Below are 26,723 nucleotides of genomic sequence, written 5' to 3'. Positions count from 1 at the left end.
GGCTACCCTGCCCCCTCTACACTCTAACCACTAGGCTACCCTGCCCCCTCTACACTCTAACCACTAGGCTACCCTGCCACCTCTACACTCTAACCACTAGGCTACCCTGCCACCCCTACACTCTAACCACTAGGCTACCCTGCCACCCCTACACTCTAACCACTAGGCTACCCTGCCCCCTCTACACTCTAACCACTAGGCTACCCTGCCACCTCTACACTCTAACCACTAGGCTACCCTGCCACCTCTACACTCTAACCACTAGGCTACCCTGCCACCTCTACACTCTAACCACTAGGCTACCCTGCCACCTCTACACTCTAACCACTAGGCTACCCTGCCGCCTCTACACTCTAACCACTAGGCTACCCTGCCGCCTCTACACTCTAACCACTAGGCTACCCTGCCGCCTCTACACTCTAACCACTAGGCTACCCTGCCACCTCTACACTCTAACCACTAGGCTACCCTGCCACCTCTACACTCTAACCACTAGGCTACCCTACCACCTCTACACTCTAACCACTAGGCTACCCTGCCACCTCTACACTCTAACCACTAGGCTACCCTGCCACCCCTACACTCTAACCACTAGGCTACCCTGCCACCTCTACACTCTAACCACTAGGCTACCCTGCCCCCTCTACACTCTAACCACTAGGCTACCCTGCCACCTCTACACTCTAACCACTAGGCTACCCTGCCCCCTCTACACTCTAACCACTAGGCTACCCTGCCCCCTCTACACTCTAACCACTAGGCTACCCTGCCACCTCTACACTCTAACCACTAGGCTACCCTGCCACCCCTACACTCTAACCACTAGGCTACCCTGCCACCCCTACACTCTAACCACTAGGCTACCCTGCCCCCTCTACACTCTAACCACTAGGCTACCCTGCCACCTCTACACTCTAACCACTAGGCTACCCTGCCACCTCTACACTCTAACCACTAGGCTACCCTGCCACCTCTACACTCTAACCACTAGGCTACCTGCCTCCCCTACACTCTAACCACTAGGCTACCCTGCCGCCTCTACACTCTAACCACTAGGCTACCCTGCCGCCTCTACACTCTAACCACTAGGCTACCCTGCCACCTCTACACTCTAACCACTAGGCTACCCTGCCACCTCTACACTCTAACCACTAGGCTACCCTGCCACCTCTACACTCTAACCACTAGGCTACCCTACCACCTCTACACTCTAACCACTAGGCTACCCTGCCACCTCTACACTCTAACCACTAGGCTACCCTACCACCTCTACACTCTAACCACTAGGCTACCCTGCCACCTCTACACTCTAACCACTAAGCTACCCTGCCACCTCTACACTCTAACCACTAGGCTACCCTGCCATCTCTACACTCTAACCACTAGGCTACCCTGCCTCCTCTACACTCTAACCACTAGGCTCTAACCACTAGGCTCTAACCACTAGGCTACCCTGCCACCTCTACACTCTAACCACTAGGCTACCCTGCCACCTCTACACTCTAACCACTAGGCTACCCTGCCTCCTCTACACTCTAACCACTAGGCTCTAACCACTAGGCTCTAACCACTAGGCTCTAACCACTAGGCTACCCTGCCACCCCAAGTTCCATCAGCTGTTCGGGCGGCTGGTCTCAGACCATCCTGCAGGTGAAGAGGCCGGATGTGGAGATCCTGGGCTGGCATGGTTACACGTGGTCTGTGGTTTTCTGTCCGGTTGGAGGTAACGCCAAATTCTTTAAAACAACGTTGGAGGCGGCTTATGGTAGATAATTGAACATTCAAGTCTCATGCAACAGCTCTGGTGGACATTCCTGCAGTCAGCATGCCAATTGCACGTTCCCTCCGAACATGAGACATCAGTGGCATTTGTGATGTGTGACAGAAGTGCACATTTTAGAGTGACCTTTTATTGTCCCCAGTAATGGTCATGCTGTTATTGTCCCCAGCGGAAGGTGCACCTGTGTAATGATCGTGCTGTTATTGTCCCCAGCACAAGGTGCACCTGTGTAATGATCGTGCTGTTATTGTCCCCAGCGGAAGGTGCACCTGTGTAATGGTCGTGCTGTTATTGTCCCCAGCACAAGGTGCACCTGTGTAATGGTCATGCTGTTATTGTCCCCAGCGGAAGGTGCACCTGTGTAATGATCGTGCTGTTATTGTCCCCAGCGGAAGGTGCACCTGTGTAATGATCGTGCTGTTATTGTCCCCAGCGGAAGGTGCACCTGTGTAATGATCGTGCTGTTATTGTCCCCAGCACAAGGTGCACCTGTGTAATGGTCATGCTGTTATTGTCCCCAGCACAAGGTGCACCTGTGTAATGATCGTGCTGTTTAATCAGTTTATTGATATACCACACTTGTCAGATGGATGGATTATTTTGACAAATGAGAAATACTCACTAACAGGTGATGGAAACAAATTTGTGCACAAAAAAAATTGAGATAAATATGGACCATTTCTGGAATATAAATTTTATTCAGCTCATGAAACATTGGACCAACCCTTTACATATTTTCTGTTCAGTATAGTTTTCATGACAAGAGACAAAATCTTCAAAAGGCACAGTATTTATTTATTCTGACTGGTACATGCCCTCACAGTCTGGATCTGTAGGCTCCTTCCCACAGTATTTATTTATTCTGAGTGGTACATGCCCTCACACAGTCTGGATCTGTAGGCTCCTTCCCACAGTATTTATTTATTCTGAGTGGTACATGGCCTCACACAGTCTGGATCTGTAGGCTCCTTCCCACAGTATTTATTTATTCTGAGTGGTACATGCCCTCACACAGTCTGGATCTGTAGGCTCCTTCCCACAGTATTTATTTATTCTGAGTGGTACATGCCCTCACAGTCTGGATCTGTAGGCTCCTTCCCACAGTATTTATTTATTCTGAGTGGTACATGCCCTCACACAGTCTGGATCTGTAGGCTCCTTCCCACAGTATTTATTTATTCTGACTGGTACATGCCCTCACAGTCTGGATCTGTAGGCTCCTTCCCACAGTATTTATTTATTCTGAGTGGTACATGCCCTCACAGTCTGGATCTGTAGGCTCCTTCCCACAGTATGTATTTATTCTGAGTGGTACATGCCCTCACACAGTCTGGATCTGTAGGCTCCTTCCCACAGTATTTATTTATTCTGAGTGGTACATGCCCTCACAGTCTGGATCTGTAGGCTCCTTCCCACAGTATTTATTTATTCTGACTGGTACATGCCCTCACAGTCTGGATCTGTAGGCTCCTTCCCACAGTATGTATTTATTCTGAGTGGTACATGCCCTCACACAGTCTGGATCTGTAGGCTCCTTCCCACAGTATTTATTTATTCTGAGTGGTACATGCCCCGAATAGCAGCACTGTAGTAACTATTACAGTACAACGGTTTGTTTTGTTTGATCGTAGCTAGCTAGCTACATAGCCGTCTTTGTATCTAAGACAATTGTGTAGCCTAGAGCGATTTTCTAGGTTAGCTGGCCAGCTATTGTCGTTCTTCTAACGTAGCTAGCCAGCTAGCCCCCGAATAGCAGCACTGTAGTAACTATTACAGTACAACGGTTTGTTTTGTTTGATCGTAGCTAGCTAGCTACATAGCCGTCTTTGTATCTAAGACAATTGTGTAGCCTAGAGCGATTTTCTAGGTTAGCTAGCCAGCTATTGTCGTTCTTTTAAAGTAACGGAACGCAATCAACCTTGCTAGCTAGCCAGCTAGCCCCCGAATAGCAGCACTGTAGAAACTATTACACTCGACGGAACGACTTTGATTAGTGTAGTGTCAACATCGCAGCCACTACCAGCTAGCCTACTCCAGCAGTACTGTATCATTTCAATCATTTTAGTCAATAAGATTCTTGCTACGTAAGCTTAACTTTCTGAACATTCGAGACGTGTAGTCCACTTGTCATTCCAATCTCCTTTGCATTAGCGTAGCCTCTTCTGTACCCTGTTAACTATGTGTCTATCTATCCCTGTTCTCTCCTCTCTGCACAGACCATACAAACGCTCCACACCGCGTGGCCGCGGCCACCTAATCTGGTGGTCCCAGCGCGCACGACCCACGTGGAGTTCCTGGTCTCCGGTAGCCTCTGGAACTGCCGATTTGCGGCCAACAAGGCAGAGTTCATCTCAGCCTATGCCTCCCTCCAGTCCCTCGACTTCCTGGCACTGACGGAAACATGGATCACCACAGATAACACTGCTACTCCTACTGCTCTCTCTTCGTCCGCCCACGTGTTCTCGCACACCCCGAGAGCTTCTGGTCAGCGGGGTGGTGGCACCGGGATCCTCATCTCTCCCAAGTGGTCATTCTCTCTCTCTCCCCTTACCCATCTATCTATCGCCTCCTTTGAATTCCATGCTGTCACAGTTACCAGCCCTTTCAAGCTTAACATTCTTATCATTTATCGCCCTCCAGGTTCCCTCGGAGAGTTCATCAATGAGCTTGATGCCTTGATGAGCTCCTTTCCTGAGGACGGCTCACCTCTCACAGTCCTGGGCGACTTTAACCTCCCCACGTCTACCTTTGACTCATTCCTCTCTGCCTCCTTCTTTCCACTCCTCTCCTCTTTTGACCTCACCCTCTCACCTTCCCCCCTACTCACAAGGCAGGCAATACGCTCGACCTCATCTTTACTAGATGCTGTTCTTCCACTAACCTCACTGCAACTCCCTCCAAGTCTCCGACCACTACCTTGTATCCTTTTCCCTCTCGCTCTCATCCAACACTTCCCACACTGCCCCTACTCGGATGGTATCGCGCCGTCCCAACCTTCGCTCTCTCTCCCCCGCTACTCTTTCCTCTTCCATCCTATCATCTCTTCCCTCTGCTCATACCTTCTCCAACCTTTCTCCTGACTCTGCCTCCTCAACCCTCCTCTCTTCCCTTTCTGCATCCTTTGACTCTCTATGTCCCCTATCCTCCAGACCGGCTCGGTCCTCCCCCCCGCTCCGTGGCTCGATGACTCATTGCGAGCTCACAGAACAGAGCTCCGGGCAGCCGAGCGGAAATGGAGGAAAACTCGCCTCCCTGCGGACCTGGCATCCTTTCACTCCCTCCTCTCTACATTTTCCTCCTCTGTCTCTGCTGCTAAAGCCACTTTCTACCACTCTAAATTCCAAGCATCTGCCTCTAACCCTAGGAAGCTCTTTGCCACCTTCTCCTCCCTCCTGAATCCTCCTCCCCCTCCCCCCTCCTCCCTCTCTGCAGATGACTTCGTCAACCATTTTGAAAAGAAGGTCGACGACATCCGATCCTCGTTTGCTAAGTCAAACGACACCGCTGGTTCTGCTCACACTGCCCTACCCTGTGCTCTGACCTCTTTCTCCCCTCTCTCTCCAGATGAAATCTCGCTTCTTGTGACGGCCGGCCGCCCAACAACCTGCCCGCTCGACCCTATCCCCTCCTCTCTCCTCCAGACCATTTCCGGGGACCTTCTCCCTTACCTCACCTCGCTCATCAACTCATCCCTGACCGCTGGCTACGTCCCTTCCGTCTTCAAGAGAGCGAGAGTTGCACCCCTTCTGAAAAAACCTACACTCGATCCCTCCGATGTCAACAACTACAGACCAGTATCCCTTCTTTCTTTTCTCTCCAAAACTCTTGAACGTGCCGTCCTTGGCCAGCTCTCCCGCTATCTCTCTCAGAATGACCTTCTTGATCCAAATCAGTCAGGTTTCAAGACTAGTCATTCAACTGAGACTGCTCTTCTCTGCATCACGGAGGCGCTCCGCACTGCTAAAGCTAACTCTCTCTCCTCTGCTCTCATCCTTCTAGACCTATCGGCTGCCTTCGATACTGTGAACCATCAGATCCTCCTCTCCACCCTCTCCGAGTTGGGCATCTCCGGCGCGGCCCACGCTTGGATTGCGTCCTACCTGACAGGTCGCTCCTACCAGGTGGCGTGGCGAGAATCTGTCTCCTCGCCACGCGCTCTCACCACTGGTGTCCCCCAGGGCTCTGTTCTAGGCCCTCTCCTATTCTCGCTATACACCAAGTCACTTGGCTCTGTCATAACCTCACATGGTCTCTCCTATCATTGCTATGCAGACGACACACAATTAATCTTCTCCTTTCCCCTTCTGATGACCAGGTGGCGAATCGCATCTCTGCATGTCTGGCAGACATATCAGTGTGGATGACGGATCACCACCTCAAGCTGAACCTCGGCAAGACGGAGCTGCTCTTCCTCCCGGGGAAGGACTGCCCGTTCCATGATCTCGCCATCACGGTTGACAACTCCATTGTGTCCTCCTCCCAGAGCGCTAAGAACCTTGGCGTGATCCTGGACAACACCCTGTCGTTCTCAACCAACATCATGGCGGTGGCCCGTTCCTGTAGGTTCATGCTCTACAACATCCGCAGAGTACGACCCTGCCTCACACAGGAAGCGGCGCAGGTCCTAATCCAGGCACTTGTCATCTCCCGTCTGGATTACTGCAACTCGCTGTTGGCTGGGCTCCCTGCCTGTGCCATTAAACCCCTACAACTCATCCAGAACGCCGCAGCCCGTCTGGTGTTCAACCTTCCCAAGTTCTCTCACGTCACCCCGCTCCTCCGCTCTCTCCACTGGCTTCCAGTTGAAGCTCGCATCCGCTACAAGACCATGGTGCTTGCCTACGGAGCTGTGAGGGGAACGGCACCGCAGTACCTCCAGGCTCTGATCAGGCCCTACACCCAAACAAGGACACTGCGTTCATCCACCTCTGGCCTGCTCGCCTCCCTACCATTGAGGAAGTACAGTTCCCGCTCAGCCCAGTCAAAACTGTTCGCTGCTCTGGCCCCCAATGGTGGAACAAACTCCCTCACGACGCCAGGACAGCGGAGTCAATCACCACCTTCCGGAGACACCTGAAACCCCACCTCTTCAAGGAATACCTAGGATAGGATAAGTAATCCTTCTCACCACCCCCCCCCCCCTTAATGATTTAGATGCACTATTGTAAAGTGGCTGTTCCACTGGATGTCAGAAGGTGAATTCACCAATTTGTAAGTCGCTCTGGATAAGAGCGTCTGCTAAATGACTTAAATGTAAATGTAAATGTAATGCCCTCACAGTCTGGATCTGTAGGCTCCTTCTCACTATTATGATTGATATGGCAAGTGGTAAAATCCCAAGTTATTAATTAAAAGTTTATGGGGAAACAACTGTCTATAAAGTGGGGGGGGGACAGATGACAAAGAGGGAGGGGCATCAAGGAATTCAAAATGTCTACAGGGAAGGATGTACAAGAGTCAGGGCTTTGTGGTCACAGGGTCTGGGATCCTGGGTGCCCCTCACCGGATGCTCTGGGATCCTGGGTGCCCCTCACCGGATGGTCTGGGATCCTGGGTGCCCCTCACCGGATGGTCTGGGATCCTGGGTGCCCCTCACCAGACGGTCTGGGTGCCCCTCACCAGACGGTCTGGGTGCCCCTCACCTGACGGTCTGGGATCCTGGGTGCCTCACCAGACGGTCTGGGATCCTGGGTGCCCCTCACCGAACGGTCTGGGAACCTGGGTGCCCCTCACCGAACGGTCTGGGATCCTGGGTGCCCCTCACCAGACGGTCTGGGATCCTGGGTGCCCCTCACCTGACGGTCTGAGAACCTGGGTGCCTCACCAGACGGTCTGGGATCCTGGGTGCCCCTCACCGAAATGTCTGGGATCCTGGGTGCCTCACCAGACGGTCTGGGATCCTGGGTGCCCCTCACCGAACGGTCTGGGAACCTGGGTGCCCCTCACCCGAACGGTCTGGGAACCTGGGTGCCCCTCACCGAACGGTCTGGGAACCTGGGCGGTCTGGGATCACCGAACGGTCTGGGATCCTGGGTGCCCCTCACCAGACGGTCTGGGTGCCCCTCACCGAACGGTCTGGGATCCTGGGTGCCCCTCACCGGACGGTCTGGGATCCTGGGTGCCCCTCACCAGACGGGCTGGGATCCTGGGTGCCCCTCACCAGACGGTCTGGGATCCTGGGTGCCCCTCACCGAACGGTCTGGGAACCTGGGTGCCCCTCACCAGACGGTCTGGGTGCCCCTCACCAGACGGTCTGGGTGCCCCTCACCTGACGGTCTGGGATCCTGGGTGCCTCACCAGACGGTCTGGGATCCTGGGTGCCCCTCACCGAACGGTCTGGGAACCTGGGTGCCCCTCACCGAACGGTCTGGGATCCTGGGTGCCCCTCACCAGACGGTCTGGGATCCTGGGTGCCCCTCACCTGACGGTCTGAGAACCTGGGTGCCTCACCAGACGGTCTGGGATCCTGGGTGCCCCTCACCGAAAGGTCTGGGATCCTGGGTGCCTCACCAGACGGTCTGGGATCCTGGGTGCCCCTCACCGAACGGTCTGGGAACCTGGGTGCCCCTCACCGAACGGTCTGGGAACCTGGGTGCCCCTCACCGAACGGTCTGGGAACCTGGGCGGTCTGGGATCACCGAACGGTCTGGGATCCTGTGTGCCCCTCACCAGACGGTCTGGGTGCCCCTCACCGAACGGTCTGGGATCCTGGGTGCCCCTCACCGGACGGTCTGGGATCCTGGGTGCCCCTCACCAGACGGGCTGGGATCCTGGGTGCCCCTCACCAGACGGTCTGGGATCCTGGGTGCCCCTCACCGAACGGTCTGGGAACCTGGGTGCCCCTCACCGAACGGTCTGGGAACCTGGGTGCCCCTCACCAGATGGTCTGGGATCCTGGGTGCCCCTCATATGACACACACTAGACTCCCAGAATCATTCATATGACACACACTAGACTCCCAGAATCATTCATATGACACACACTAGACTCCCAGAATCATTCATATGACACACACTAGACTCCCAGAATCATTCATATGACACACACTAGACTCCCAGAATCATTCATATGACACACACTAGACTCCCAGAATCATTCATATGACACACACTAGACTCCCAGAATCATTCATATGACACACACTAGACTCCCAGAATCATTCATATGACACACACTAGACTCCCAGAATCATTCATATGACACACACTAGACTCCCAGAATCATTCATATGACACACACTAGACTCCCAGAATCATTCATATGACACACACTAGACTCCCAGAATCATTCATATGACACACACTAGACTCCCAGAATCATTCATATGACACACACTAGACTCCCAGAATCATTCATATGACACACACTAGACTCCCAGAATCATTCATATGACACACACTAGACTCCCAGAATCATTCATATGACACACACTAGACTCCCAGAATCATTCATATGACACACACTAGACTCCCAGAATCATTCATATGACACACACTAGACTCCCAGAATCATTCATATGACACACACTAGACTCCCAGAATCATTCATATGACACACACTAGACTCCCAGAATCATTCATATGACACACACTAGACTCCCAGAATCATTCATATGACACACACTAGACTCCCAGAATCATTCATATGACACACACTAGACTCCCAGAATCATTCATATGACACACACTAGACTCCCAGAATCATTCATATGACACACACTAGACTCCCAGAATCATTCATATGACACACACTAGACTCCCAGAATCATTCATATGACACACACTAGACTCCCAGAATCATTCATATGACACACACTAGACTCCCAGAATCATTCATATGACACACACTAGACTCCCAGAATCATTCATATGACACACACTAGACTCCCAGAATCATTCATATGACACACACTAGACTCCCAGAATCATTCATATGACACACACTAGACTCCCAGAATCATTCATATGACACACACTAGACTCCCAGAATCATTCATATGACACACACTAGACTCCCAGAATCATTCATATGACACACACTAGACTCCCAGAATCATTCATATGACACACACTAGACTCCCAGAATCATTCATATGACACACACTAGACTCCCAGAATCATTCATATGACACACACTAGACTCCCAGAATCATTCATATGACACACACTAGACTCCCAGAATCATTCATATGACACACACTAGACTCCCAGAATCATTCATATGACACACACTAGACTCCCAGAATCATTCATATGACACACACTAGACTCCCAGAATCATTCATATGACACACACTAGACTCCCAGAATCATTCATATGACACACACTAGACTCCCAGAATCATTCATATGACACACACTAGACTCCCAGAATCATTCATATGACACACACTAGACTCCCAGAATCATTCATATGACACACACTAGACTCCCAGAATCATTCATATGACACACACTAGACTCCCAGAATCATTCATATGACACACACTAGACTCCCAGAATCATTCATATGACACACACTAGACTCCCAGAATCATTCATATGACACACACTAGACTCCCAGAATCATTCATATGACACACACTAGACTCCCAGAATCATTCATATTACACACACTAGACTCCCAGAATCATTTATATTACACACACTAGACTCCCAGAATCATTTATATTACATACAAGCAGCCAACTAAAGTAACGTCGTTAAAGTAAGTTCAAACCACAAAGACTGGTCTGAGTGCATCTCTTCACAGTTTTCATTCAGTAGTAGTATGAAAACTACATTTTATCATGGACACTGTGGGAATTTATATCCGTGATGTTTAAATTATTTCTTACCCCGTTCGCTGTGTGGAGCTTCATTTTCTGGTAAATACAAGGCTATGTTACTTTCCCAACAGAAAATGGCAGCTGCCGGAGCATTTGCAATGGTTAAAGTAATTAACAGATGTTTCCGTTTAGTTCATTTTGCTGTCGTACCAGGTCATTTAGAAAACGCAACAGTACAGCACCAAGTCAGTTCCCCCTCAAACTATCAATTAGCCAGGTGTCATTGGTAGATATGTCTGCACAGTATGCTTGTGTGTCAGCTAACTAGCCAGAGAGTTTTACGTGGAATGATTAATAACGCACAATATTTACATTCATGCTCTGCTTCTCGTGGGGTGAGCCTGATGTTCCGCATGTCACGCCCCCATGTCTAAAACACGGCGAAAAAGGGGACAAAGAAGTCAAAATGTCGATGCGGCTCTTCTTCATTCCTGTAGCACCATCTTTATCTGGACAGAAAACACTCTTTTAAGTAAATAAAGTTACAAACACCCCTTGGACAGTCGAGGGTACTATTTGCCCTGAAGAGGTGAAGTATTGCGATGAGATGTTTGTGAGCTAGCTAGCCAACTTTAGCTAATGTAGCTAACTAGCCAACCAAGGTACCTAACTAGCTAGCCAACTTTAGCTAATGTAGCTAACTAGCCAACCAAGGTACCTAACTAGCTAGCCAACTTGAGCTAATGTAGCTAACTAGCCAACCAAGGTACCTAACTAGCTAGCCAACTTGAGCTAATGTAGCTAACTAGCCAACCAAGGTACCTAACTAGCTAGCCAACTTGAGATAATGTAGCTAACTAGCCAACCAAGGTACCTAACTAGCTAGCCAACCAAGGTACCAAACTAGCTAGACCACCAAGGTACCTAAATAGGTAGCCAAGTTTAGCTAATGTAGCTAACTAGCCAACCAAGGTACCTAACTAGCTAGCCAACCAAGGTACCTAACAAACTAGCCAACCAAGGTACCTAACTAATTAGCCAACCAAGGTACCTAACTAACTAGCCAACCATGGTACCTAACTAGCTAGCCAACCATGGTACCTAACTAGCTAGCCAACCATGGTACCTAACTAGCTAGCCAACCAAGGTACCTAACTAGCTAGCCATCATTAGCTAATGTATCTAACTAGCCAACCAAGGTACCTAACTAGCTAGCCAACCATGGTACCTAACTAGCTAGCCAACCATGGTACCTAACTAGCTAGCCATCATTAGCTAATGTATCTAACTAGCCAACCAAGGTACTTAACTAGCTAGCCAACCTTAGCTAATGTAGCTAACCAACCAAGGTACCTAACGAGCTAACCAACCTTAGCTAATGTAGCCAACTAGCCAACCAAGGTACCTAACTAACTAGCCAACCATGGTAACAAACTAACTAGCCAACCATGGTAACAAACTAACTAGCCAACCATGGTAACAAACTAACTAGCCAACCATGGTAACAAACTAACTAGCCAACCTTAGCTAATGTAGCCAACTAGCGGCAGTGTAGCCTAGTGGTTAGAGCATTGGACTAGTAACCGTAAGGTTGCAAGTTCAAATCCCCGAGCTGTCGTTCTGCCCCTGAACAGGCAGTTAACCCACTGTTCCTAGGCCGTCATTGAAAATAAGAATTTGTTCTTAACTGACTTGCCTAGTAAAATAAAGGTAAAAAAAAAAATGGTACCTAACTTACTAGCCAACCATGGTACCTAACTAGCTAACCCACTAGGCAATATTTAGCTAAGCTTGTTAGTTAACATTAGCTTACCGTTCGAGCAGTCAGACCTTTTCTAAGCGGCGACACGCTAGCTAACCAACTGTCATTGCCATGGTTCCCGGACTAACGTAAAGCTGGCGTGTCTGACGGATATCGACTGTGCCGCTTATAGCGCGCCCTGGACTTTCGGGCTAGAAAGGTCGAGGGTTCGAGTCCTGCTTCCCTGCCTGTTTCATTACACTGGTGTCAGAAGTGGGATCGGACCCTTGCGTCCACGACACTGCGCGTGCTTGGACGGTGAGAGTGCGTGCGTGCGTGCGCGCGTTCCTGTAAAGACGTAGAGTCGCAAGCTAGCGCGAGGACGCGCTCTTTGAAAAGGAGTGATGAGTGTAACGACCGGTGGGGTTTAATTAATAAGGGCGAGAAGGTCGAGGGTTCGAGACCTGCTTCACTACAATACGAACGGTGAGTCAGCATTAACCAGCTAGATAAATATCCCTTCCCTGGTGGGCTAATGGTGGCTAGCATGTCAACACATTAAAAAAGTTACACAAATTACTTTTATTATTTTATTTCTAAACTGCACGTGTACTTATTGGAGTAAGTGGTTACAACCCGGTATAAAGCACAGAAACATACTTCTGGTCGACGGAGAGACCTAACGTTAGCTATTTCAATATAAAAGCCAGAAGGTAAATGTACAAAAATGTATAGTAATGTGAAAATACTAAGGTAGTTAGCTAGGTCATTTGTAAAATAATCAACAAAAATACACATGAGAAATACACAAAATCAATTACTTACGTGAGAGAGAAAAAAATAGTCTATAATATGTACTTGCTAGGTTACTTGATACTTGTTGATGAGAGTTTGCATGGAGAAATGTGTCTTGAGGGAAAAGCTTGTGACAGGATGTGTAGTTCTGAATGATAGCCACATTAGCGGCTAATTAGCGTTTCATTTTCGGGAGGTAAATACAGGTGAATATATTGATAAAAGGTATTTTGTCCAAGAGAGATTTCCATGGTTATCACAACGTCAGGGTAAGACTACATGAAACACAGACCTGGTATGAAGTACTTAAAAACATCTCAGGTGAAGAAATTATTAGTGTAGAAAACAATTGGAACCATTTCCTGGTTTTACCCGCTAGGTTATATGGGTATTATGACCCATACTGTTGTACTCTATAGTCTGATTATGAAGATGTACACAGGTGAAGACCAATGATGTAGATAAACCCTAGATGACTGACAGGGCGCTCTGTGTTGAAGCCACCACTCAGCCATCTAAATACACTAGATGACTGACAGGGGGCGCTGTGTTGAAGCCCCCACTCAGCCATCTTGGTACTACTCCTCTACTGTGGGGTTCTGTTACTACATTTATTATGTCTACTCCTCTACTGTGGGGTTCTGTTACTACATTTATTATGTCTACACCTCTACTGTGGGGTTCTGTTACTACATTTATTATGTCTACACCTCTACTGTGGGGTTCTGTTACTACATTTATTATGTCTACACCTCTACTGTGGGGTTCTGTTACTACATTTATTATGTCTACACCTCTACTGTGGGGTTCTGTTACTACATTTATTATGTCTCTACTGTGGGGTTCTGTTACTACATGTATTATGTCTCTACTGTGGGGTTCTGTTACTACATTTATTATGTCTACTCTCTACTGTGGGGTTCTGTTACTACATTTATTATGTCTCACCTCTACTGTGGGGTTCTGTTACTACATTTATTATGTCTACACCTCTACTGTGGGGTTCTGTTACTACATTTATTATGTCTACACCTCTACTGTGGGGTTCTGTTACTACATTTATTATGTCTACACCTCTACTGTGGGGTTCTGTTACTACATTTATTATGTCTACTTTACTGTGTCTCTCTACTGTGGGGTTCTGTTACTACATTTATTATGGTTCTGTTACTACATTTATTATGTCTCTACTGTGGGGTTCTGTTACTACATTTATTATGTCTACACCTCTACTGTGGGGTTCTGTTACTACATTTATTATGTCTCTACTGTGGGGTTCTGTTACTACATTTATTATGTCTCTACTGTGGGGTTCTGTTACTACATTTATTATGTCTACACCTCTACTGTGGGGTTCTGTTACTACATTTATTATGTCTACACCTCTACTGTGGGGATCTGTTACTACATTTATTATGTCTCCTCTACTGTGGGGTTCTGTTACTACATTTATTATGTCTCTACTGTGGGGTTTGTTACTACATTTATTATGTCTCTACTGTGGGGTTCTGTTACTACATTTATTATGTCTACTCCTCTACTGTGGGGTTCTGTTACTACATTTATTATGTCTCTACTGTGGGGTTCTGTTAATACATTTATTATGTCTACACCTACTGTGGGGTTCTGTTACTACATTTATTATGTCTCTACTGTGGGGTTCTGTTACTACATTTATTATGTCTCTACTGTGGGGTTCTGTTACTACATTTATTATGTCTACACCTCTACTGTGGGGTTCTGTTACTACATTTATTATGTCTCTACTGTGGGGTTCTGTTACTACATTTATTATGTCTCTACTGTGGGGTTCTGTTACTACATTTATTATGTCTACACCTCTACTGTGGGGTTCTGTTACTACATTTATTATGTCTCTACTGTGGGGTTCTGTTACTACATTTATTATGTCTGTGGGGTTCTGTTACTACATTTATTATGTCTACATCTCTACTGTGGGGTTCTGTTACTACATTTATTATGTCTACACCTCTACTGTGGGGTTCTGTTACTACATTTATTATGTCTACACCTCTACTGTGGGGTTCTGTTACTACATTTATTATGTCTACACCTCTACTGTGGGGTTCTGTTACTACATTTATTATGTCTACACCTCTACTGTGGGGTTCTGTTACTACATTTATTATGTCTACACCTCTACTGTGGGGTTCTGTTACTACATTTATTATGTCTACACCTCTACTGTGGGGTTCTGTTACTACATTTATTATGTCTACACCTCTACTGTGGGGTTCTGTTACTACATTTATTATGTCTCTACTGTGGGGTTCTGTTACTACATTTATTATGTCTACACCTCTACTGTGGGGTTCTGTTACTACATTTATTATGTCTACACCTCTACTGTGGGGTTCTGTTACTACATTTATTATGTCTCTACTGTGGGGTTCTGTTACTACATTTATTATGTCTCTACTGTGGGGTTCTGTTACTACATTTATTATGTCTACACCTCTACTGTGGGGTTCTGTTACTACATTTATTATGTCTACTCTACTGTGGGGTTCTGTTACTACATTTATTATGTCTACACCTCTACTGTGGGGTTCTGTTACTACATTTATTATGTCTACACCTCTACTGTGGGGTTCTGTTACTACATTTATTATGTCTCTACTGTGGGGTTCTGTTACTACATTTATTATGTACTGTGGGGTTCTGTTACTACCTCTACTGTGGGGTTCTGTTACTACATTTATTATGTCTACACCTCTACTGTGGGGTTCTGTTACTACATTTATTATGTCTCTACTGTGGGGTTCTGTTACTACATTTATTATGTCTCTACTGTGGGGTTCTGTTACTACATTTATTATGTCTACACCTCTACTGTGGGGTTCTGTTACTACATTTATTATGTCTACACCTCTACTGTGGGGTTCTGTTACTACATTTATTATGTCTACACCTCTACTGTGGGGTTCTGTTACTACATTTATTATGTCTCTACTGTGGGGTTCTGTTACTACATTTATTATGTCTACACCTCTACTGTGGGGTTCTGTTACTACATTTATTATGTCTACACCTCTACTGTGGGGTTCTGTTACTACATTTATTATGTCTACACCTCTACTGTGGGGTTCTGTTACTACATTTATTATGTCTACTGTATTATGGTTCTGTTACTACATTTATTATGTCTACACCTCTACTGTGGGGTTCTGTTACTACATTTATTATGTCTACACCTCTACTGTGGGGTTCTGTTACTACATTTATTATGTCTACACCTCTACTGTGGGGTTCTGTTACTACATTTATTATGTCTCTACTGTGGGGTTCTGTTACTACATTTATTATGTCTCTACTGTGGGGTTCTGTTACTACATTTATTATGTCTACACCTCTACTGTGGGGTTCTGTTACTACATTTATTATGTCTACACCTCTACTGTGGGGTTCTGTTACTACATTTATTATGTCTCTACTGTGGGGTTCTGTTACTACATTTATTATGTCTCTCTACTGTGGGGTTCTGTTACTACATTTATTATGTCTACACCTCTACTGTGGGGTTCTGTTACTACATTTATTATGTCTACACCTCTACTGTGGGGTTCTGTTACTACATTTATTATGTCTACACCTCTACTGTGGGGTTCTGTTACTACATTTATTATGTCTCTACTGTGGGGTTCTGTTACTACATTTATTATGTCTCTCTACTGTGGGGTTCTGTTACTACATTTATTATGTCTACTCTACTGTGGGGTTCTGTTACTACATTTATTATGTCTACTCTACTGTGGGGTTCTGTTACTACATTTATTATGTCTCTACTGTGGGGTTCTGTTACTACATTTATTATGTCTACACCTCTACTGTGGGGTTCTGTTACTACATTTATTATGTCTACACCTCTACTGTGGGGTTCTGTTACTACATTTATTATGTCTCACATACTGTGGGGTTCTGTTACTACATTTATTATGTCTCTACTGCTGTTACTACATTTATTATGTCTCTACTGTGGGGTTCTGTTACTACATTTATTATGTCTACACCTCTACTGTGGGGTTCTGTTACTACATTTATTATGTCTCTACTGTGGGGTTCTGTTACTACATTTATTATGTCTACACCTCTACTGTGGGGTTCTGTTACTACATTTATTATGTCTACTCTCTCTACATTTATTATGTCTCTACTGTGGGGTTCTGTTACTACATTTATTATGTCTACACCTCTACTGTGGGGTTCTGTTACTACATTTATTATGTCTACACCTCTACTGTGGGGTTCTGTTACTACATTTATTATGTCTACACCTCTACTGTGGGGTTCTGTTACTACATTTATTATGTCTACACCTCTACTGTGGGGTTCTGTTACTACATTTATTATGTCTCTACTGTGGGGTTCTGTTACTACATTTATTATGTCTACACCTGTGGGGTTCTGTTACTGTCTACATCCTCTACTGTGGGGTTCTGTTACTACATTTATTATGTCTACACCTCTACTGTGGGGTTCTGTTACTACATTTATTATGTCTACACCTCTACTGTGGGGTTCTGTTACTACATTTATTATGTCTACACCTCTACTGTGGGGTTCTGTTACTACATTTATTATGTCTCTACTGTGGGGTTCTGTTACTACATTTATTATGTCTACACCTCTACTTGGGGTTCTGTTACTGTTACATTTATTATGTCTACACCTCTACTGTGGGGTTCTGTTACTACATTTATTATGTCTACACCTCTACTGTGGGGTTCTGTTACTACATTTATTATGTCTACACCTCTACTGTGGGGTTCTGTTACTACATTTATTATGTCTACATTAACTGTGGGGTTCTGTTTTACTACATTTTATTATGTATTATGTCTCTACTGTGGGGTTCTGTTACTACATTTATTATGTCTACATTCTACTGTGGGGTTCTGTTACTACATTTATTATGTCTCTACTGTGGGGTTCTGTTACTACATTTATTATGTCTCTACTGTGGGGTTCTGTTACTACATTTATTATGTCTACACCTCTACTGTGGGGTTCTGTTACTACATTTATTATGTCTACGTCTCTACTGTGGGGTTCTGTTACTACATTTATTATGTCTACACCTCTACTGTGGGGTTCTGTCTACTACATTTATTATGTCTACACCTCTACTGTGGGGTTCTGTTACTACATTTATTATGTCTCTACTGTGGGGTTCTGTTACTACATTTATTATGTCTACACCTCTACTGTGGGGTTCTGTTACTACATTTATTATGTCTACACCTCTACTGTGGGGTTCTGTTACTACATTTATTATGTCTACACCTCTACTGTGGGGTTCTGTTACTACATTTATTATGTCTACACCTCTACTGTGGGGTTCTGTTACTACATTTATTATGTCTACACCTCTACTGTGGGGTTCTGTTACTACATTTATTATGTCTACACCTCTACTGTGGGGTTCTGTTACTACATTTATTATGTCTACACCTCTACTGTGGGGTTCTGTTACTACATTTATTATGTCTACACCTCTACTGTGGGGTTCTGTTACTACATTTATTATGTCCACACCTCTACTGTGGGGTTCTGTTACTACATTTATTATGTCTCTACTGTGGGGTTCTGTTACTACATTTATTATGTCTACACCTCTACTGTGGGGTTCTGTTACTACATTTATTATGTCTACACCTCTACTGTGGGGTTCTGTTACTACATTTATTATGTCTCTCTACTGTGGGGTTCTGTTACTACATTTATTATGTCTACACCTCTACTGTGGGGTTCTGTTACTACATTTATTATGTCTCTACTGTGGGGTTCTGTTACTACATTTATTATGTCTACACCTCTACTGTGGGGTTCTGTTACTACATTTATTATGTCTACACTCTACTGTGGGGTTCTGTTACTACATTTATTATGTCTCACCTCTACTGTGGGGTTCTGTTACTACATTTATTATGTCTCCTACACCTTTATTATGTCTACTGTGGGGTTCTGTTACTACATTTATTATGTCTCTCTACTGTGGGGTTCTGTTACTACATTTATTATGTCTACACCTCTACTGTGGGGTTCTGTTACTACATTTATTATGTCTACTCTCTACTGTGGGGTTCTGTTACTACATTTATTATGTCTACACCTCTACTGTGGGGTTCTGTTACTACATTTATTATGTCTCTACTGTGGGGTTCTGTTACTACATTTATTATGTCTCTACACTGTTACTCTTTATTATCTACACCTCTGTGGGGTTCTGTTACTACATTTATTATGTCTCTACTGTGGGGTTCTGTTACTACATTTATTATGTCTACACCTCTACTGTGGGGTTCTGTTACTACATTTATTATGTCTCTGTAGTGGGGTTCTGTTACTACATTTATTATGTCTACATTATGTCTCTACTGTGGGGTTCTGTTACTACATTTATTATGTCTACACCTACTGTGGGGTTCTGTTACTACATTTATTATGTCTACTCTACTGTGGGGTTCTGTTACTACATTTATTATGTCTACACCTCTACTGTGGGGTTCTGTTACTACATTTATTATGTCTACACCTCTACTGTGGGGTTCTGTTACTACATTTATTATGTCTACACCTCTACTGTGGGGTTCTGTTACTACATTTATTATGTCTACACCTCTACTGTGGGGTTCTGTTACTACATTTATTATGTACATTTTCTGTTATTATTATGTCTCTCTACTGTGGGGTTCTGTTACTACATTTATTATGTCTACTCCTCTACTGTGGGTTCTGTTACTACATTTATTATGTCTACACCTCTACTGTGGGGTTCTGTTACTACATTTATTATGTCTCTACTGTGGGGTTCTGTTACTACATTTATTATGTCTCACCTACTGTGGGGTTCTGTTACTACATTTATTATGTCTACACCATCTACTGTGGGGTTCTGTTACTACATTTATTATGTCTCTCTACTGTGGGGTTCTGTTACTACATTTATTATGTCTCTACTGTGGGGTTCTGTTACTACATTTATTATGTCTCTACTGTGGGGTTCTGTTACTACATTTATTATGTCTCTACTGTGGGGTTCTGTTACTGCATTTATTATGTCTACACCTCTACTGTGGGGTTCTGTTACTACATTTATTATGTCTACACCTCTACTGTGGGGTTCTGTTACTACATTTATTATGTCTACACCTCTACTGTGGGGTTCTGTTACTACATTTATTATGTCTCTACTGTGGGGTTCTGTTACTACATTTATTATGTCTTTACTGTGGGGTTCTGTTACTACATTTATTATGTCTACACCTCTACTGTGGGGTTCTGTTACTACATGTATTATGTCTACACCTCTACTGTGGGGTTCTGTTACTACATTTATTATGTCTCTACTGTGGGGTTCTGTTACTACATTTATTATGTCTACTACCTCTACTGTGGGGTTCTGTTACTACATTTATTATGTCTACACCTCTACTGTGGGGTTCTGTTACTACATTTATTATGTCTACACCTCTACTGTGGGGTTCTGTTACTACATTTATTATGTCTCTACTGTGGGGTTCTGTTACTACATTTATTATGTCTCTACTGTGGGGTTCTGTTACTACATTTATTATGTCTCTACTGTGGGGTTCTGTTACTACATTTATTATGTCTCTACTGTGGGGTTCTGTTACTACATTTATTATGTCTACACCTCTACTGTGGGGTTCTGTTACAACATTTATTATGTCTCTACTGTGGGGTTCTGTTACTACATTTATTATGTCTCTACTGTGGGGTTCTGTTACTACATTTATTATGTCTACACCTCTACTGTGGGGTTCTGTTACTACATTTATTATGTCTACACCTCTACTGTGGGGTTCTGTTACTACATTTATTATGTCTACACCTCTACTGTGGGGTTCTGTTACTACATTTATTATGTCTCTACTGTGGGGTTCTGTTACTACATTTATTATGTCTCTACTGTGGCGTTCTGTTACTACATTTATTACGTCTACACCACTACTGTGGGGTTCTGTTACTACATTTATTATGCCTCTACTGTGGGGTTCTGTTACTACATTTATTATGTCTCTACTGTGGCGTTCTGTTACTACATTTATTATGTCTACACCTCTACTGTGGGGTTCTGTTACTACATTTATTATGTCTACACCTCTACTGTGGGGTTCTGTTACTACATTTATTATGTCTACACTGTGGGGTTCTCTACTGTCTCACCTCTACTGGGGGTTCTGTTACTACATTTATTATGTCTTTACTGTGGGGTTCTGTTACTACATTTATTATGTCTACACCTCTACTGTGGGGTTCTGTTACTACATTTATTATGTCTTTACTGTGGGGTTCTGTTACTACATTTATTATGTCTACTCCTCTACTGTGGGGCTCTGTTACTACATTTATTATGTCTACACCTCTACTGTGGGGCTCTGTTACTACATTTATTATGTCTACACCTCTACTGTGGGGTTCTGTTACTACATTTATTATGTCTACTCCTCTACTGTGGGGTTCTGTTACTCCATTTATTATGTCTCTACTGTGGGGTTCTGTTACTACATTTATTATGTCTCTACTGTGGGGTTCTGTTACTACATTTATTATGTCGCTGCTGTGGGGTTCTGTTACTACATTTATTATGTCTACACCTCTACTGTGGGGTTCTGTTACTACATTTATTATGTCGCTGCTGTGGGGTTCTGTTACTACATTTATTATGTCTACACCTCTACTGTGGGGTTCTGTTACTCCATTTATTATGTCTACTCCTCTACTGTGGGGTTCTGTTACTACATTTATTATGTCTACACCTCTACTGTGGGGTTCTGTTACTACATTTATTATGTCTCTACTGTGGGGTTCTGTTACTACATTTATTATGTCGCTACTGTGGGGTTCTGTTACTACATTTATTATGTCTACACCTCTACTGTGGGGTTCTGTTACTACATTTATTATGTCTACACCTCTACTGTGGGGTTCTGTTACTACATTTATTATGTCGCTACTGTGGGGTTCTGTTACTACATTTATTATGTCGCTACTGTGGGGTTCTGTTACTACATTTATGTCTACACCTCTACTGTGGGGTTCTGTTACTACATGTATTATGTCTACATTTATTATGTCACCTCTACTGTGGGGTTCTGTTACTACATTTATTATGTCTACACCTCTGACACGTTTATTCTGCAGATACCTTAATGGATACTTTTAAATTATAATATGTTAAACATTAAAAAACAAATATACATATATATAGTATTTAAGCATTTTCCTTTAAGTATCAGAGTATATAATTATGTCCTTGAAAAATGTAATTCCATTCATTCCTATGGAGGACTGCTCCTTACCGGGGAGTTCCAATATGGCCGACCGGTCGCTTCAAGTCACTCAGTTGCAAATACATAGCGTCAGCAATCTAGGGTTTATATATACATCATTGGTGAAGACAGGTGTTTGTTGCACGTGCTCTCCTGTTGTCAATGCCCCTGCGCTGTCAAGGCCGAGGTTCAAAGTTCAACATCCTGCCCTCTGGTAGGGCGTGGCCACACCCATGCCCCTGTGTGATTGGTTGACGGGGCGTAAAGAGGCCGGGGCAGGGCAATCTGGGATACGTTGCCTTGGAAGTTAGAACATAGATTAGATAGCTTCTGCAGCAGACAACTCCTCTCTCTCTGTCTGTCTCTTTATCTATCTAACATAATTTCTTCTCTGTTCCCTTCTTTCTCTCTCTGTCTCTCTCTCTCTCCCTGTCTCTCTCTGTCTCCCTCTCTCTCTCTCCTGTCTCTCTCTCTCCCCGTCTCTCGCTTTATCTAACATTTCTTCTCTGTTCCCTTCTTTCTCAGTCTTCTGTCTCTCTCTCTCTCTCTACCTCCTCTGTCTCTCTGTCTGTCTCTGTCTCTCTATCTCCTCTCTGTCTCTCTCTCTCTGTCTCTCTGTCTCTCTCTCTCTGTCTCTCTGTCTCTCTCAGTGAGGAGGATGTATAAGCCCCAGAATGGTGAGCCAGGCAGCCCAGCAGGAGCCCCAGCAGCAGATGATCCAGAGGTGATATTCCAGGTGCCTGGTCCAACCGTCTCCTTCTCCAGACTACACTACTCTGTCATGGAGAGCAATGGACTCTGCCGCAAGAGAGGACCTGAGAAACACATCCTCAAAGACGTCAGGTAGGGGTGTGGGGGGGGGACATCAGGTAGGGGTGTGGGGGGGGGACATCAGGTAGGGGTGTGGGTGTGGGGGGGGGTGAGAGACATCAGGTAGGGGTGTGGGGGGGGGACATCAGGTAGGGGTGTGGGGGGGGGGGGACATCAGGTAGGGGATTTGTGTGTGTGTGGGGGGGGGGTGAGAGACATCAGGTAGGGGTGTGGGGGGGACATCAGGTCCTAGATCAGTGGTTAGTATCTACAGTGTCTACAGGTCCTAGATCAGTGGTTAGTATCTACAGGTCCTAGATCAGTGGTTAGTATCTACAGGTCCTAGATCAGTGGTTAGTATCTACAGTGTCTTCAGGTCCTAGATCAGTGGTTAGTATCTACAGGTCCTAGATCAGTGGTTAGTATCTACAGGTCCTAGATCAGTGGTTAGTATCTACAGGTCCTAGATCAGTGGTTAGTATCTACAGGTCCTAGATCAGTGGTTAGTATCTACAGGTCCTAGATCAGTGGTTAGTATCTACAGTGTCTTCAGGTCCTAGATCAGTGGTTAGTATCTACAGGTCCTAGATCAGTGGTTAGTATCTACAGGTCCTAGATCAGTGGTTAGTATCTACAGGTCCTAGATCAGTGGTTAGTATCTACAGGTCCTAGATCAGTGGTTAGTATCTACAGGTCCTAGATCAGTGGTTAGTGTCTACAGGTCCTAGATCAGTGGTTAGTGTCTACAGGTCCGAGATCAGTGGTTAGTATCTACAGTGTCTACAGGTCCTAGATCAGTGGTTAGTGTCTACAGGTCCTATATCAGTGGTTAGTATCTACAGGTCCGAGATCAGTGGTTAGTATCTACAGGTCCTAGATCAGTGGTTAGTGTCTACAGGTCCGAGATCAGTGGTTAGTATCTACAGGTCCTATATCAGTGGTTAGTATCTACAGGTCCGAGATCAGTGGTTAGTATCTACAGGTCCTAGATCAGTGGTTAGTGTCTACAGGTCCTAGATCAGTGGTTAGTGTCTACAGGTCCGAGATCAGTGGTTAGTATCTACAGTGTCTACAGGTCCTAGATCAGTGGTTAGTGTCTACAGGTCCTATATCAGTGGTTAGTATCTTCAGGTCCTAGATCAGTGGTTAGTATCTACAGGTCCTAGATCAGTGGTTAGTGTCTACAGGTCCTATATCAGTGGTTAGTATCTACAGTGTCTTCAGGTCCTAGATCAGTGGTTAGTATCTACAGGTCCTAGATCAGTGGTTAGTATCTTCAGGTCCTAGATCAGTGGTTAGTATCTTCAGGTCCTAGATCAGTGGTTAGTATCTACAGGTCCTAGATCAGTGGTTAGTGTCTACAGGTCCTATATCAGTGGTTAGTATCTACAGTGTCTTCAGGTCCTAGATCAGTGGTTAGTGTCTTCAGGTCCTAGATCAGTGGTTAGTATCTACAGGTCCTAGATCAGTGGTTAGTATCTACAGGTCCTAGATCAGTGGTTAGTGTCTACAGGTCCTATATCAGTGGTTAGTATCTACAGTGGCTTCAGGTCCTAGATCAGTGGTTAGTATCTACAGGTCCTAGATCAGTGGTTAGTGTCTACAGGTCCGAGATCAGTGGCTAGTATCTACAGGTCCTAGATCAGTGGTTAGTATCTTCAGGTCCTAGATCAGTGGTTAGTATCTACAGTGTCTTCAGGTCCTAGATCAGTGGTTAGTATCTACAGGTCCTAGATCAGTGGTTAGTATCTACAGGTCCTAGATCAGTGGTTAGTATCTACAGGTCCTAGATCAGTGGTTAGTGTCTACAGGTCCTAGATCAGTGGTTAGTGTCTACAGGTCCGAGATCAGTGGTTAGTATCTACAGTGTCTACAGGTCCTAGATCAGTGGTTAGTGTCTACAGGTCCTATATCAGTGGTTAGTATCTACAGTGTCTTCAGGTCCTAGATCAGTGGTTAGTGTCTTCAGGTCCTAGATCAGTGGTTAGTATCTACAGGTCCTAGATCAGTGGTTAGTATCTTCAGGTCCTAGATCAGTGGTTAGTATCTACAGGTCCTAGATCAGTGGTTAGTGTCTACAGGTCCTATATCAGTGGTTAGTATCTACAGTGTCTTCAGGTCCTAGATCAGTGGTTAGTATCTACAGGTCCTAGATCAGTGGTTAGTATCTTCAGGTCCTAGATCAGTGGTTAGTATCTTCAGGTCCTAGATCAGTGGTTAGTATCTACAGTGTCTACAGGTCCTAGATCAGTGGTTAGTATCTACAGGTCCTAGATCAGTGGTTAGTATCTACAGTGTCTTCAGGTCCTAGATCAGTGGTTAGTATCTACAGTGTCTTCAGGTCCTAGATCAGTGGTTAGTATCTACAGTGTCTACAGGTCCTAGATCAGTGGTTAGTATCTACAGGTCCTAGATCAGTGGTTAGTGTCTACAGGTCCTAGATCAGTGGTTAGTGTCTACAGGTCCTAGATCAGTGGTTAGTGTCTACAGTGTCTACAGGTCCTAGATCAGTGGTTAGTGTCTACAGGTCCTAGATCAGTGGTTAGTATCTACAGGTCCGAGATCAGTGGTTAGTATCTACAGGTCCGAGATCAGTGGTTAGTATCTACAGTGTCTTCAGGTCCTAGATCAGTGGTTAGTATCTACAGTATCTACAGGTCCTAGATCAGTGGTTAGTATCTACAGGTCCTAGATCAGTGGTTAGTATCTACAGTGTCTAAAGGTCCTAGATCAGTGGTTAGTATCTACAGGTCCTAGATCAGTGGTTAGTATCTACAGGTCCTAGATCAGTGGTTAGTATCTACAGTTTAGCTATAACAGTTTTAATGTCTCCATTGGCCTCATGGAGAAATCACTGAGCGATTTCCTTCCTTTGAGTTTGGAAGGATGCCAGTATCTTTGTCGTGACTGGATCAATTGATGTTGTAGTGACTGGATGAATTGATGTTGTAGTGACTGGATGAATTGATGTTGTGGTGATGTTGGAGTGACTGGATGTATTGATGTTGTAGTGACTGGATGTATTGATGTTGTAGTGACTGGATGTATTGATGTTGTAGTGACTGGTTGTAGTGACGTTGTATTGATGTTGTATTGACTGGTTGTAGTGATTTTGTAGTGATGTTGTAGTGACTGGATGTTGTAGTGACTGGATGTATTGATGTTGTAGTGACTGGATGTAGTGATGTTGTAGTGGTGTTGCAGTGACTGGATGTATTGATGTGGCAGTGACTGGATGTAGTGATGTTGTAGTGACTGGATGTAGTGATGTTGTAGTGACTGGATGTATTGATGTTGTAGTGACTGGATGTAGTGATGTTGTAGTGATGTTATAGTGACTGGATGTAGTGACTGGATGTATTGATGTTGTAGTGACTGGATGTAGTGATGTTGCAGTGACTGGATGTAGTGATGTTGCAGTGACTGGATGTAGTGATGTTGTAGTGACTGGATGTAGTGATGTTGTAGTGACTGGATGTAGTGATGTTGCAGTGACTGGATGTATTGATGTT

General features: G+C 44.9%; 1 protein-coding gene across 1 annotated transcript in view; it reads left to right on the top strand.

Moving 5' to 3' along the window:
* Positions 1–12,673: 12,673 nt before the first annotated feature.
* The window catches only part of LOC135535117 (broad substrate specificity ATP-binding cassette transporter ABCG2-like), a 45,176-nt gene continuing 31,126 nt past the window's right edge, over positions 12,674–26,723 (top strand). The window contains exons 1-2 of the mRNA XM_064961838.1: positions 12,674–12,775; positions 23,052–23,244. Coding sequence (XP_064817910.1) covers positions 23,060–23,244 — 185 coding nt within the window. The 5' untranslated portion in view covers positions 12,674–12,775; positions 23,052–23,059. The remainder of the gene's footprint in view (positions 12,776–23,051; positions 23,245–26,723) is intronic.

The sequence above is a fragment of the Oncorhynchus masou genome, unplaced genomic scaffold (assembly GCF_036934945.1).
Source record: "Oncorhynchus masou masou isolate Uvic2021 unplaced genomic scaffold, UVic_Omas_1.1 unplaced_scaffold_446, whole genome shotgun sequence".
Classification (NCBI taxonomy): domain Eukaryota; kingdom Metazoa; phylum Chordata; class Actinopteri; order Salmoniformes; family Salmonidae; genus Oncorhynchus; species Oncorhynchus masou.
Note: the sequence above shows the minus strand (reverse complement) of the source record. Positions and strands in the feature narration are given on the sequence as shown.